Here is a 10,358-nt window from a genome sequence, read left to right on the forward strand (position 1 = left end):
CATAGTATAATGGAGAACACACCACACAAAAAAAAAGTCTTGGTTAATCGTTTAACCCTTAAAACTGTCAATGTGTTTGGAGTGGGGTGGTGGTATTAAAAAAAGCTCTCCTTTATGCCCATGCTGGTCCAGTGTACCTCCAGAAAGAAGGCTGGATTGCACAGCAAGCGACAGCTGTTTCACACTTACGAAGCGCCCATTGGGCTGGCTACCCGCTCTTGTTCTTCATTAAGTCTACATTATGAAAAAACAAACAAAAAAACAGAGACATCTGGGCCTGGATTTAATGTTTAATTAATCTCTCTATATATGACACACAAGAGAGACACAGACGCATGGAGAAAGTCGGGGAGAAAGAAAGAGACAGACATACAGACAGGTAAACAGACAAACAAACAAACCAACCGTACAGTCGCCTCAGCATCCACCTACACCCCCCCATCCCCTACCCCTCCCTACCCTACCCCTACCCCGTCGCTCAATAAACGAGCACAGTTCAGCTCATCATGTACAGGACCTCTATCTTGCTTTGTTCATCCGCCACTCCGCGCATTTCAGATACCAGTATTGATACCCCCAGACCAGATGTCACATCGTGAACACCAGGCCTGACCATAACTGATGACTAAATACTTCACCACTCAACTGTTAGTTGTGTTGGGGTTTTGTTTTTTTGTTTTTTTGTTTGGTTGGTTGTTTTTTTTTCTTTCCTTTTTTTTTTTTTTTGCGCGTGTGTCTTGTTTTGTCAATACAGACGCCCGCCGTTCTCTACACTCTATGTGTGTGTGTGTGTGTGTGTGTGTGTGTGTGTGTGTGTGTGTGTGTGTGTGTGTGAGTGAGTGTGTGTGTATGTATGTGTGTGAGTGTGTGTGTGAGTGAGTGAGTGAACACCAGGCCTGACCATAACTGGTGACTAAATACTCCACCACTCAACTGTTAGTTGTGGTGGGTTTTTTTGTGTTTTGTTGTTGTTGTTGTTGTTGTTTTTTGTTTGTTTGTTGTTGTTTTTTGTTTTTTTGCGCGTATGCCTAGTTTTGTCAATACAGACGCCCGCCATTCTCTACACACTATGTGTGTGTGTGTGTGTGTGTGTGTGTGTGTGTGTGTGTGTGTGTGTGTGTGTGTGTGTGTGTGTGTACATGCGTGCGTGCGTGTGTGCGTGTGTATGTGTGTGTGTGTGTGAGTGAGTGAGTGTGTGTGTGTATGTGTGTGTGTGAGTGTGTGTGTGTGTGTGTGTGTGTGTGTGTGTGTGAGTGTGTGTGTGTGTGTGTACATGCGTGCGTGCGTGCGTGTGTGCGTGTGTATGTGTGTGTGTGTGTGTGAGTGTATGAGTGTGTGTGTGTGTGTGTGTGTGTGTGTGTGTGTGTGTGTGTGTGTGTGTGTGTGTCTGTGTGTGTGTGTGTGTGTGTGAGTGTGTGTGTGTGTGTGTGTGTGTGTGTGTAGAGTACATGGACCACTCCGCACGGTTTGACACCTTGAAACTGAAAGTGAAACTGGCCAGCTACTGTTATTCACCGAGACAACTCGTTTGTCCTCACACCCCTTTTCATTCCCACTCTCCTCCCCCACCCCCCACCCCCCACCCCCAACCCCCACCCCCGCAACCCCCTCCCCCTCCTCCTCCCCGCTCCCCAACTGAGGATTCATTCCCCTTGTTCTCTCCCCAACCTCACCCCCTAATCGCCACCCACCTTTTCCTAACCCCACCCCCCAACTCTTAACCCCCCAATCCCCGGTCATTGATTATTTTGTTATCGTGTGGAGTGTTTAATCATCTTTCCGGCTGTCTTCATGTATTTGACGACTTTGATCAATACAGGGTTCACACACACACACACACACACACATACACACATACACAGACACACACAGACACACAGACACACACACACACACACACACACAATGTTACGGAACCTGCACAGGTTTCTTTCTTTTAAGGGTCGTGGTGAAAATAATGATGTTGACTTTTTTTTTCTTTTGGTTTTATTTTGGGGGGGGTGGGAGTGCAGATAGCGGTGTGTGTGGTCAATATAACTTCTTCTTCGTTCGTGGGCTGCAACTCCCACGTTCACTCGTATGTACACGAGTGGGCTTTTGCGTGTATGACCGTTTTTACCCCTGCCAAGTAGGCAGCCATACTCCGTTTTCGGGGGGGGTGCATGCTGGGTATGTTCTTGTTTCCATAACCCACCGAATGTTGACATGGATTACAGGTTCTTTAACGTGTGTATCTGATCTTCTGCTTGCGTATACACACAAAGGGGGTTCAGGCACGAACAGGTCTGTACATATGTTGACCTGGTAGATCGGAAATGTTCTCCACCCTTTACACACCAGGCGCCGTTACCGAGATTCGAACCCGGTGTAGCATCCCAGACTGCCCCCCACCCTGGAAACGTCCCCGGGGGACAATTTGATCGCTGGTTATGTCCCCATGGGACTTTCTCACTGTTCACAATGTCCCATGCGGACATTTTCAGCGGTCAAAATGTCCCCTTTTTGGCGTTTTAGCATCGTTTTGAAATTTCCCCCTTACCCTGAAAATGTCACCCCCTTGTACCCCTAGCGTTCCTTTTGCGCGCGCCCATATGTATGAGTCTGTACCTATATTGGTGTAAGTCGTGTGCGTGCGCATTTGTGGCAAAGGGGACGTTACGGGATACATGTGGAAGACATTTTCAGGGTAAGGGGGACATTTCAGAAAGAGGCTAAAACCCAAGAAAGGGGACATTTTGGCCGCTAACAATGTCCGCAGGGAACATTATGAACGGTGAGAGAGTTCCCGGGGGACATTTCCAGCGGTCAATTTGTTCCCCGGGGACGTTTCAGGGTGGGGCACAATCTGGGATACTACCTTCAGACTGGAAGTCTAATGCTTTAACCACTCGGCTGTTGCGCCCGTCTAGCCAATATAACGTGTCCTTCAACTCTTGTTTAACGCGTTCTACCCTGCAGCTACATACCTGCTACAACTCCCTTGGACTTGCACTATACATGAGAGCACTGCAGTGAAAAATACGGTGGTTCGCTACAACATTGAAACATCAATGTACAATTGTGCATTTAATCGGTCAAACAAAAGCTATTCGTTTTTATGCCTCTGGAATTCATAAACGGTTCAGCTTAGAACGCCAATTATTGTACCAAGCAAGAATTAATGAAATTAGAATAGCGTGCTGGTACGAGAATACTCGTACCTGGTCCATAGGTTAAGTAATCATGGTATGAGTTAACTCGCGACTGGAGTAGATTGAATGAATAATGAAAAACCACAACTGTCGTTTTGGGGGGAAAAAAAGTAACTCGATTTTTTGGGGCTGAAACATCAGTTTTTCAAACGAATTTTTCAACACTGTTCTTGGTGAACACGATCTCGAAACATCCTTTTGTGTGTGTGCAATAAGAGGCCCCAGTGGTCGACTTAATGTAATACCACAGCCTGAATACTTTTATGAACCTACCTCTCGATTCTTTAACACCTTACGGAAACATGCATGCTTTTCTGAAGTGGTCCTTAACTTCTTGTGAAGTTTGTACTCATTAGCTTATCCTTTATGAATCAATTCTATGCTGGGTAGAGTGGAAGTGGGAAATGGGGGCGTGAGGTCGGAGGCGTTTGTGTAAGTAGTAGTTGTAGTAGTGGTAGTAGTAGTGGGGGAGGGGGGGGAACTCTTGCGAGTGTGGGATTGGATCCAGGTTCGCTCAGGTTCTCTTACTTCTTCGAGGGTGAATGTGTTAACACTAGGTCGCCACTCCGCGACCTTATCGCGACCTTTGTCTTGTTTGGATACGTTTTCACCACAGCAGGTGAAGACCAAAAATCGTCAACAAACTTACGATTTTAGAACCAAAAAAAAGAGAAAAAAAGAAAGAAAATGTAATAATGATAATAATGATAATGATAATAATAACAATGATATTATAAAATAAAAAAAAAAGAAGAGAAATGAGGAAAAAGAATTATAGATATAATATCAATAATCATAATCATTATGATCATCTGTTAATAAAAAATCATCATCATTATCATCCTTTAATAATAATAATAATAATAATAATAATAATAACGATGATGATGATGATGATGATGATAATAATAATAATAATAATAATAATAATAATAATAATAATAATAATAAACGATAACAACAACAACAACAACAACAACAACAATAATAATAATAATAATAATAATAATACAATCTTCCTTTTTTTCATTCCTTCCCCGATCCAGCCCCATCCGCACAAAACATGAACTTCCGAAGCGTGGCTGCCAGACTGAGACAGAGACTCCCTGAGAACATCTTCAGCCTCGCGTCTTTCCAGAATCTCTGCGTCAGACAAACTCGACGACGGAGACTCCTGGGCGCTGGTCTGGGTTTCCTCCTACTGGTCGTCCTGCTCACGTCTCTGTTCCACGCAGGGACAGACAAAGCCGTCAGGCGTGTAGGAGGAGCCCAAGGCCAGTCCTTGGTCGACGCCGTTTCTCCTTCTCCTCCTCCTCCTCCTCCTTCTTCTTCTCTACCGGCAGGGTTGGAGTGGACCAGGGAACTGGAAGGGGGCGGGGATGGTGGTGGTGATGGTGGTGGGAAGGGTAGTGGGGGTGGGGGTAGGGGTGGGAGTCCTGGGGGCGCAGTGACTGGATACCGGAAAAGTTCGGACTTTTTTCGCAGCATCGTCCGTGGCAACGCTCACGCCGTGTGCTTGGGCAGTGACGAGGCGAAGGGCGAGGTGGAGGATCTGTTGTGCATGGTGAGTGGGACTTTGTTGTTTATTGTATTGTATTGTATTGTATTGTATTGTATTGTATTGTATTGTATTGTATTGTATTGTATTGTATTGTGTTGTATTTCAATGTATTGTGTTGTATTGCATTGTTTTGTATTGTCTTCTATTGTGTTCTATTGCATTGTATTGTGTTGTATTAGGTTGTATTGCATTGCATTGTGTTGTATTGTATTGTATTGTATTGCATTGTATTGTATTGCATTGCATTGTATTGTATTGTATTGCAATGCGTCACGTAGAGTGATGGCCAAGAGTTAACGCGTCCGCCATGGAAGCGAGAGAATCTGAGCGCACTGGTTCGAACCACGGCACGGTTGCCAGTATCCGCCCCCCTCCACAAGACCTTGAGTGGTGGTCTGGACGCTAGTCATTCAGATGAGACGATAAACCGAGGTCCTGTGTGCAGCATGCACTTAGCGCACGTAAAAGAACCCACGTCAACAAAAGGGTTGACCCTGGCAAAATTATGTTGAAAAATCCACTTCGATAGGAAAAAAAACAAACAAAAAAACTGCATTAGCATGTGCACAGGGTGGGGGGAAAATGAGGAGAATATGAAAGGGCTCTCTGACTTGACATATTCACTTTCAACCACACCAAGCACATACAACAGTACACCCAGGTGCAGTGCACAGAATTGTTATCACTCAAATTATCTTTCTAAACATGTTCATACACATTCCACACCTTATGCATGTACCCACACACTCACGTACCAATTCTCATGCGCGCAGTAATAGCTTCACCAAACCCATCCAAGTATTCAACAACAACAATATGCTGGATCGATTCCCACGTCAAGGAAACAAAGCAAGCTCACCAAGCTCACCCTGACTAACAGCTTGTGGTTTCTAATAACAAAAGATACGATGAGATGAAATATACACACAAAAACCCGCGCTGCATCCAAACCCGAACTACGATTCCCGAATGGTCCCGAATAGACCCCACCAGCTGGAGTTCTTTATTCCTTGATCCATTCTTCCTTTGCTTATCCCTTCCCTTCCTCCTTTCTTTCTTTCTTTCTTTCTTTCTTTCTTCGCTCTTTCCTTCTCTCCTTTCCTTGATACTTTTATTGATATGTTTCTTTATTTCTCCATTCTTTCTTTCTTTCGTTCTTCAGTTCTTTCCTTCCTTCTTTCTTACCTTCCTTCAGCCCATCCTTTCTTCCCCCATCTCTTTTTTCTTCTTCATTTGTTCATTCCTTCCTTCCATCCTTCATTTCTTCCTTTGTCTTTCTTTCTTTCCCTCCTTCATTCCGTCCGTCCTTGCTTTCCGCATCTGTTTATTTCTTTTCTTCTGACAATTGCTAAAAATCTTTTTCTTCTCCTCACAATTATTATCGTTAGTATTGTTGTTAATAGTAGTAGTTTTAGTAGTAGTAGCAGTAGAAATGTTGTTGTTGTTGCTATCATTATTGTTATCATCATCATCATCATCATCATCATCGTCTTCATCATCATTCTCGTCAACATCATCATCGTCGTCCTCCTCATCATCATCGTCCTCCTCCTCGTCATCATCGTCATCATGGTCATCATCATCATGGTCATCATCATCATCGGCATCATCATCATCATCATCATTGTCGTCGTGATGTCCGTCCAGCCGAAGCCAGACTATGACCCCAGGATGAAGAACCCCTGCTGGTGGGAGAACATCACGCAGACCCCGGCGCCCGGAGTTCTGGCCCCTGTCAAGAGCGTCAGCTCCCTCAGCTGCCTGCCCTACTTCCACATCCTCTGCTGCTCCAAGTCCGGCACCACGGACCTCTACCGCCGCATCTCGCTCCACCAGGACATCGTGCCCAACTTCGGTCAGTTCGGCAAAGAGAGGTTGTGGTGGAGCTGGCTCAAGTATGGTGAGTAGTGGTTTTTATCTCTGTGTGTGCGTGGGGGGCGGAGGAGGGGCGGGGTGGGGTGGGGGGTAGGGAAGGGTGGGGGGGGGAGATTCGGGGAGGTTGGGGATGGGGTTGTGGGGGTATTGGGGGGTGGAGGGGATGAGGTGGGTTTGAGTGTGTGTTGGGGGGGGGAGGGAGGGTCCGGGGGGGGGGGGGTGCGGACGGGGATGGGGTGGGGGGTTCGAGATGGTTGAAGTGTGGTGAGCAGTTTTTGTGTGGGGTAGGTGGGGGGCGTGTGGGGGGGTTCAGGTTGGGATTAGGGGTTGTGGAAGGGGGTAGGGGGTGGAGGGTGTGAGTGTGGGTGCTTATGCGTATGTGTGTGTTGGGGGAAGAGGGGGGGGAGAGGAGTGTGTAGGGAGGGAGTGCGGAGTGGCTAGGTGCGTGTGTGTGGGGGGGGGGAGGGGGGGGGTGGGTTGGGTAGGTGTGTGTGTGGTGGGGGGGTTGGGGGGTGGAAGGATGTGTATGTGTCTGTGTTTTTATGAGTGCGTGTCGGGGGTTAGGGGTTGCTCGGGTTGGGGGGCAGAGAATATGTGTGAGGAGGGAAGTGTGTGTGTGTGTGTGTCCGTGCGTGCGTGCGTGCATGCGTGCGTTTGTGTTTTGTATTAGTGATTTACATGTTTACCTTGAGTGTGTGTACATTTGAATTTCTGCCCACCAGCATCTGGTGTCTTCCAGACACGCGATAGAAACTGTTCATGATAGCGATCACAGTCTTCTTCTACTTCTTCTTCTTTTCCTCCCCCTTCTTCTTCTGCGTCTCCTTCTTCTTCTTCTTCATTAAGACCAGATTAAAAGCAAACTCTCAACACATTGCTTCAACGTTTCCTCTGATTCTCTCTATCATATCTCTTCGCAAGACAAATACGTTCATCAGACAGTCGTATTTTCCAAATTCCCTCTGCCAGGACAAAGTCCTTCGGTCAAAGTTCTTTCTCATTCTTCGCCCCAACCCACTGGAAACCCTTGCTATACAGATTAAGACATAAGCAATAAACTTCCAGCTTCAAATCTAGCTTCAGGTCTACTCTGTTCAAAAGTGCCCTTGACTGATTAATTGTTGGTTTTCTTGCTGTTGTTATTGTGTGTGCGTGCGTGCATGTTTGTTTGTATATTTTACTATATTTTTAATGGCTTTTCTGTGTAGGTATGCTTTGTACATAGAGCATGTCTTTGATTCTGTATTGTAATATTTTCTGTCTTTGTTGCACTGATCTGCATGGTTTGATGGATGGTGTAATGTAGCTTGTTGTAATCCATACTTATCAGAACTACCGTACTGCAAAGCGATTAGGCGCTATATAAATACAATAAATAGAGTAGTAGTGGTGGTAGTAGTAGTTGTAGTAGTAATAATAATAATCATAATAATAGTATAAGTAGTAGTAGTAGTAGTAGTAGTCGTAGTAGTAGTAGTAGAAGCAGTAGTAGTAGAAGTAGCACTTTTATTGTTATCATTATGATTGTTATCATTGTAATTCCCAGGCTACGTAAACCGGCACGACAAATCAAACCCTACCCCATTCTACAAATACGTCAAGGGTTTCGGCGTCCTGGCCAGGTACCTGGAAAAAGCATCTGTCGCCAACTCCAAGGCACTCAAACGGCTCGTCACACGTAAGCAACACGTCAGTTATACGTCATTCATTCGCAGTTGTACGTCAGCACTACGTCGCACGTAAGCAGCGTAGCAAAAATGTGTAAAGAACAAAGTATTCGCAAGCGATGCACCAACTTATTAATATCTTTCGTTTCTTTCTGTCTGTCTTTCTTCTTACCATCTCTCTTTTAATTTTTCATCTCTTCCCTTATCCCTTTTCTTTCTTTCTTTCTTTCTTTTCCCCTGTCTACTTTCCATCATTTATTTCTTCCATCATCTCTTTCTCTCTTTCTTTCACACTAGCATATGATAGTTAGTCGTGTCCGACTATGACCATCAGAACAGCAGAGGAGGTAACTGCTGTTCCGACTATTTGGTCTAGAATTTGATTATAGTGGAGGAGTGTCTTGCCCAAGTACATCCCCACTCTCTCGGCCAAGAGGGTTCCCAAAGGCCAACTAGCCCACAAGGCTGCAGCACTAAGAGCCAGTGCAATTTTGCCTTCTAGTTTGAGGGTCATAGTCCTTCACAAAAGACTAAGCTGTAAATGGTTTGCCATTGACTGGAGAAACCACACTAGCATACCCCACCAACAAATGTATGCATGAATTAATACCGACGAGATGACACTGTTCTGTTATTTCATTGGTTGCCGTAAATGCAATTTATTGAAAACAGCAACTACAGGAATATCAAAAAACAAAAACACAAACAAAACCAACCGAATAATCAATTAAACAAACTCACAGACAGACAGACAGACAGACAGACAGACACACACACACACACACACACACACACACACACACACACACATACACACACAATGATATCATACACGGCTGTTAATACATCGTATATCCATAGTCTAGGTAGCCCTATATTTCCCATGAAAAGATTGCAAGTTCCAGACACGACGATGCATACATAACAAACAAGACTGCCTATCGATCACGCATAAAGTACATGCAATCAAAAAACACTATGTGAAGTGGTGGCTCACTGAGGGTGAGCTCGCCTGTGAAGCGAGAGAAAATGAGGTCATGGGATCGAATCACACATTCGCTCACAGACTTCTCTACCCCCCTCACCCCTCCAACACCTGTGACCACAACCCAATCCTACTTTCTCCTTTACGCACGTAGACCTACACAGACTCGCATACACGCGCGTTTATGAAAGGAATTTTCATTGATTTCCTCTTATTTTGTGTGTGAAAAGGGATATATATATATATATATTAGTTTTCCAACAATGCATTACGTGTGTTCGTTCTTTAGTTTAGCGTCTTTTCATTTTCAGCGATATTAGACGATTAAAATAATAATAATAATAATAATAATAATAAAATTTAAAAGGGGGGTTTGGGGTGAAGGGGGGAAGGGGGGGGGACAGAGAAGGAAGAGGAAAACAGAAAAAGGTAGAAAGCTATGAAACAATGCACAACTAACACGCAATTACATTTAACAGTAACAATGCAATAATGATAATAATAATAATAATAATCAGAACCATTAACACAATTCTGAAGTGCATTAAAGGAATGTAGAAATAGGGCTATGAACTAATGCCTGTGAAAGTTCGATCATAAGAACCTCGTCAGAAATAACTTTCCAAAGATCAACTGCAGAATTGTTATTCTCTTTGAAATACTTTGGCAAGAAGGTACGTAACTTCCGACAGTGAAACAATGATGCAAGCTGAACTGCTTATCACAGATGCATGTAACATTTTTACTATACTTTGCCTTCAGCGCATCAAGTTTTATACGTAAGAAAGTAGAGGTTATTAATCTTGTATAGCAAGCTGATGGATTCGGTATCTTTTCTTTGATAATATTCTCGGGGAATAATGTCCCTTTATGGTTTAAAAACCTTTCCTTCCTTCGGTTATGAAATCGACCCCATGCTGATATACGCCTCTTTTACAGAAAGACGGACATGTATTTTTGTCGATCCTTCTGAATCTTGTGCTCCTCTTTTAGCTGCTTTAACAGCAGTCTCGTTGCCATGAATGCCCACATGAGAAGGCACCCAACAAAAACTGACCTCTGTCCCAAAAATCCTCAGA

The 10,358-nt window shown here is 44.4% G+C and overlaps 1 protein-coding gene across 1 annotated transcript in view; it reads left to right on the forward strand.

The window, feature by feature from the left end:
* Nucleotides 1-4,633: 4,633 nt before the first annotated feature.
* The window catches only part of LOC143299099 (carbohydrate sulfotransferase 15-like), a 12,479-nt gene continuing 6,754 nt past the window's right edge, over nucleotides 4,634-10,358 (forward strand). Inside the window, exons 1-3 of the mRNA XM_076612226.1 lie at nucleotides 4,634-4,755; nucleotides 6,400-6,652; nucleotides 8,174-8,305. Of these exons, the coding sequence (XP_076468341.1) occupies nucleotides 4,753-4,755; nucleotides 6,400-6,652; nucleotides 8,174-8,305 (388 nt within the window). The 5' untranslated portion in view covers nucleotides 4,634-4,752. The remainder of the gene's footprint in view (nucleotides 4,756-6,399; nucleotides 6,653-8,173; nucleotides 8,306-10,358) is intronic.

Source organism: Babylonia areolata, chromosome 24 (genome assembly GCF_041734735.1).
Source record: "Babylonia areolata isolate BAREFJ2019XMU chromosome 24, ASM4173473v1, whole genome shotgun sequence".
NCBI lineage: Eukaryota > Metazoa > Mollusca > Gastropoda > Neogastropoda > Buccinidae > Babylonia > Babylonia areolata.